This window comes from Macrotis lagotis, chromosome 3 (genome assembly GCF_037893015.1).
Source record: "Macrotis lagotis isolate mMagLag1 chromosome 3, bilby.v1.9.chrom.fasta, whole genome shotgun sequence".
NCBI lineage: Eukaryota > Metazoa > Chordata > Mammalia > Peramelemorphia > Peramelidae > Macrotis > Macrotis lagotis.
Window position 1 is genome coordinate 297867637 of NC_133660.1, and position 5676 is coordinate 297873312.

General features: G+C 32.3%; 1 protein-coding gene across 1 annotated transcript; it reads left to right on the top strand.

Moving 5' to 3' along the window:
* The first annotated feature begins 2825 nt into the window (after positions 1–2825).
* LOC141519570 (olfactory receptor 10AG1-like) lies at positions 2826–3776 on the top strand. The gene has a single exon (XM_074231776.1). It carries the CDS (start codon positions 2826–2828, stop codon positions 3774–3776), a length of 951 nt encoding a protein of 316 aa, XP_074087877.1.
* The last annotated feature ends 1900 nt before the right edge of the window (positions 3777–5676 follow it).

Sequence of the window (5676 nt, forward strand, 5' to 3'; positions counted from 1 at the left end):
TATTCCCATTGGAGACACTAAAGCAGAACTATTGCCTATATAAATAATTCTGTCTGCTTTGAACAAAAAGGTCATTTTTTTTTTGTAAGAATGTTGATTCCTAATACATAATCCAGCTTTCATTCCAGGAAGTATTGAATGGAAAGATCCGTCATGTTAAAATTGAAACTCAAATCGCAACATAGAAGGTATTGGGTCTGGGTTCAAATATCATCTCTGATTTCTACTATCAATGTATTTTACATAGATCATTTAAATACACTAGACATTTTGATTTTATGTTTTAAATCTTTGAAGTGGTTACAGTGAATGACACTGGAGTTCTATTTCAATCTTCTCTTTATTTATTATCTCAAATTTCTTATCTCCAAATCAAGAGAGGATTCACCTATAGTGGGAAAATATTTGAAATCATATTATAGAATATAATTGATATCTTTTTTTAGGGGTTTTTTGCAAGGCAAATGGGGTTAAGTGGCTTGCCCAAGGCCACACAGCTAGGTAATTATTAAATGTCTGAGACCGGATTTGAACCCAGGAACTCCTGACTCCAGGGCCAGTGCTTTATCCACTGTGCCACCTAGCTACCCCTATATAATTGATATCTAATAGCACTTATGAACCTTAGTAGCAAGGTCAAGTTGAATAATTCATTCAACATATGAGTTACAGATGCATTATATTCAATATGCCAGAAATCTAATAACAGACATGGAGATAACTATCTCACAGAGGGTTTTGTAATTCTAATGATCTAATATCTATAAATGATTCTACCATCAAAAAGACCTTATGTTGATGTCAATTTTCACAGTTACATTATTTACAATGCATTCATCAAAGACAGAAGGATCTCAGTCTGATTTTCTTCCATAAGAAAAAGGTAAGGGAGGACTTTAAATAGTTCATTGAATCTGATTTTAGGTGTGGTCGAATGCTGTCAAGATGATTTTGAGGAGGCATGGTACAGGGAAAGAAATTTGAATCTATCATCATAAGAGGTGGGTTTGTATTCTCCTCTTAACCTACTCTGTTTTATAAATCACTTAAATTCTTTATATCTTAGCTTACTGACCTAAAAAAAAGGAATGACTTCTTCTAGATGTCCTTTAATACTGTTTGAAATCTGCATTTCATGATTTCTTATTTCACTGTTCATTTGATCATCATTTGATCCTTATCATGCATAAAATTATGTAAATAGAATGGTTACACTGACAGTTTTTTAAAACATAAATTAAAGAGATATTTGGAAATAATTGTAGATATGATTTACTTAGATTTTTATAAAGGCAATTATTAAAGCTTTTGGCAAGCCTTCATGTTTCTTGAATGCTTATTAGACTGTTTTGTGTTTATGTGTGTGGTAAAAATATTCTATACTCTAATGTAATTCTGTTTGGTAAATCTGGAACTGGTACCGTGCCTATTTAAAGAGGGAATCAAGGAAAATATCCCTGATACTTGTGTTGTCTTACACTTGTCAATGTTTTTATCATGTTCTACTCTTATTGATCCTATTTTTGATCTTCTAGTCAATGTTACTAGTATGATTTGCCATTTCCTTCCCCAAGTCATTTTCTGGGAGAGGAAAAACTGAAGCAAGCAGGTTTAAACGTCTTGGCTGACTTCACATTGCTAGTAATATCTGAGGACCTATTTGAGCTCGCAAAGCCTATTTTTCCTGACACTCTATTCATTGTGTAACATAGTTGACCCTCATGAAATAAGTATCTTTTTCTAAAACTCTATAAGTAAGCATCATGTCACTATCCATTTGGAAATAGATGATATCATTACAACTAGCTAGCACTTGCTGGCACAAGCTGGGCAACAAAGTTGTTCAGTAGCCAGGAGGACTTTGGAAGAAATATGATCTCAAATACTTGTTTAATATATAAACTATAGTCTAGTGATTAGTGAAAATCAGAATTCAGTCAGTGGGATATATACCTGGGACTGCAGGGGTGCATAAATCTTTAGAAATAATATCCTGACACATCTGATAAACATCTAACAATCAATTGCCATACAAGATAATAACAACAAAGTCAGAGAATACAAAATTCCTACCCAAAGAAGTTTATAATGTATTCGGAGACAAAGTCCTGATACAGAATATATGAACATATATGTTTGTATATATTTAGGTAAGTATGTTTGCTAACCAAAGACAAATTCAGCCTCAGATACTTCCTAGGTGTGTGAACCTGTGCAAATCCAAAATGTATACTCTGGAGAAAGAACCAACAAATTACTTCAGTATTTTTGTCAAGGCTATGTCAAATTGGGTCAGAATGGGTCCGACACGAGTAACTAAAAGTGACCGAGCAATGACCACTCTGTACAAAATAAGTGTTGCCTCCTCTTAACAAAGTGTATTTTCAAATGGATTAATAATAAATGTTATTTCACCATGGTTCATATTTTTGACATCTTGGTTTGTCAATTTTAATATGTCTATGTTTGTAGCCCTTTATTTAAATTTGATCTCTTCCAATCATAGTCACCCTTTTTTACAATAAAGTGAAAGTATAATATAGACGATGGGACATTAATATTATTATGGAACTTAAAATATAGGATCAAAAGTTGTTATTACTGGATAGTGTTTTAATATCAACATCATAAATATCAGAGAAGAACAAGACCTAAGGAAGAATGTGACAGAGAGTTAGGAGCTTAAAACATAAATGATCAGATTAAAACAATGCAATTTATCAGTAATGTAACTGAGCATCCTCTTTTTTACAGAAAAGGAGGCAGTCCTTGAATTCTAATGTGAATTGTCTGTACTGGATTCAGTATTTCCAGAGAAGAAATCCATGGAAATAAAGACAGAAGCAAATCTCAGTCATTTGAATGAATTTATTCTTTTAGGATTCTCTGATGTACCCAGTCTTCAAGATATTCTTTTTGGTGTTTTTGTAGTCATTTATTTAAATATTCTGATTGGAAATGGCCTCATTATTATAATTACAAAATCTGATTCAGCTCTCCAAACACCCATGTATTTTTTTCTTGGCAATTTTGCTTTCCTGGAAATCTGCTACACATCTGCTATTCTTCCTAGAATGCTGTCAGACCTTTGGACTCGGAACAAAACTATTTCTTTCCTGGCCTGTGCTGCTCAACATTTCTCCTTTCTTGTTCTGGCAAGCGGTGAGACTTTGCTCATGGCGGTGATGGCATATGACCGTTATGTGGCCATCTGTAAGCCACTCAACTATACTCTTATTATGAACCACAAGATGTGTACTCGGCTAGTGATTGCCTCCTGCGTAAGTGGGGTGCCCGTCATTTTAGGGCAGACCATTCAGGTATTTTCATTATCCTTCTGTGATTCTAATGTAGTTAATCACTTTTACTGTGACATGCCATCATTAATGATGTTGTCTTGTGGAGACACATTTTGGAATGAAGTCTCAATCTATGGAGATGCTATTTTATTTGGCTTTTTTCCCTCTTTGTTGATACTTTACTCCTATACTAGAATTTTCATTTCCATTCACAAGCTTCCAACAAAAATAGGAAGATCAAAAGCTTTTTCTACGTGCTCTTCCCACCTCATAGTCATGGGTTTATTTTATGGATCTGCAGTCATTGCATATTTACAACCCAAGAGCAGTTACATATCAGGAATAGAAAAAATTCTTTCTCTTTTCTATACAACTTTAACTCCTTTATTTAACCCCCTTATTTACAGCCTTAGGAACAAGGATGTCATCATGGCAATAAAAAAATTATTTTCTAAATTAAGAATTATGAAGGAATGAGATAAAATTATCTCTTATTTTTTCCATCTACTAGTTTCATAATTTCTCCATTATGATATTTTCCATTTAATCCTTTGTGCCTTTGAAATTATCATAATTTTCATCTTCTCAATTCTTGAAAATATCTTTTATCATTCTAGGTATTACTATAATAATACTTATGAGTCCACTTATTTGATGTTTCAAACAACATTAAGAAATTATCTTTCCTATGTTTGTGACATATTAAATTGAAATAATTTGTAAAATATATTAAACCAGCATCATAGGGTATATTAAAAATGTGTAGAAAACTGAGTTCACTTAGGTTCTTTATCAAAGATTGTCAAGAAGTATGTTCAAATTTGTCTTTGTGCTATTAGACGGTTGTATGAATTGTCTTATTCTTAATGATCGTCAGCAACAACGAACCAATTTCATATAGTATTCCCTTTTTACAACAAAGACATTATACATCGGGGGTTGTCAACATATCATTGATTCATCAAAGTAATAACATTTTTTGACCTTACTTTTGATACTCTTTCAGCTTAATTTATTGCAAATTTTGCTTATATTGTTCTCATGATTCTTCTTTCCTTGCTTTGGATTATTTCACAATTTATCACTGTTTTCCAAATGTTCTATTACATCTTTCTGAAAAATTGCAGTAATACTCCAATTTACTTATAAACCACTAATTTTTAGTCATGCTGCAAGTGACAGGCATTTACTTTCTTTTCTCTTTCACCCTTTTACATTTAGATCATCTGTCTGATCATGTCACATAATGACTCTAGTGGCTTCAAGATTTTCCAGTTCCCTCTAACACAATGTACCATTCCTAGTATTAGGATTGATACCTAGCTTTTCACAATTTCAATACATCCAAACTTTAAAGTTACCCTTTTAATTCCAATCCCTTACTTAATGTGCCAGGCCAATTTGCTTATTTGCTATTCTCCATACATGACTCTTTTGTCTGTGCATACATATCTTGTCCTCCTGCCTGAAATTTTGTCTCTCCTTAATTCAGTCATTTACAATCCCTGAATCCTTCAAGAATAAGTTCATGGAATCTCCTTTTTAAGTCTTGATTTTTCAAGTAATTTTCCATGCTATAAATTGAGATGAATTAACTTGTCCCATACCTTTATCAGTGATTATATTCCATTTCCCCATAAGATTTCTGTCAGCATAGTTCAAAGTTAAGATTGGATAATGTCATTTATATGTGTGTATTTTTGTCCAGCCATAACTTTATTTTACCACAAATTCCACACAATATCCTGTCTTATTCAACTCAATCACAAACAGATGGTCTTGAAAGACTGGTATAGGGATAAATTGACTTTAAGTTTAGTAGAACTATGAATAAAAAACAGACCTTTTGAAATGAATTTCTGATTTCAATCAAAAAAGAGATTCACACATCAAAAGATCATCATTGGGATTAATTTTGGAAAGCAATATACAAGTAACTCCTTTCTTGGGAATATCTGCTAAGATAACTGATGGAGAATATTGTTTGCTTTGAAAGTAGCCATTATAGATTAGCTGAATTCTAGAGACCTCAATATGAGACTTTCAATATTTATGATATGTTTATAATAAACTGATATGAAATAGAGTGAGCAAGAAGGACACAATACACTTCAAGTTTGTGTGAGACATAAAAAGGCATATGTGTATATAATCTACATATATAATAAGTATGTATTCATATGAATAATTTTCTTTTTTGTGAATTCATGTGTCCCAGTTATAAAAGATAATTAACACTTGTCCTAATGGCTCTGTAAGGATTCTTTGTAAGAATGTGTGTGTGTATATTCAATATGGGACTTAATTTTGGGTATAGGCTACTTTAATTAAAATCCTTCCTTGCACACATAATGAGAAATGCTATCCAACTCTAAAT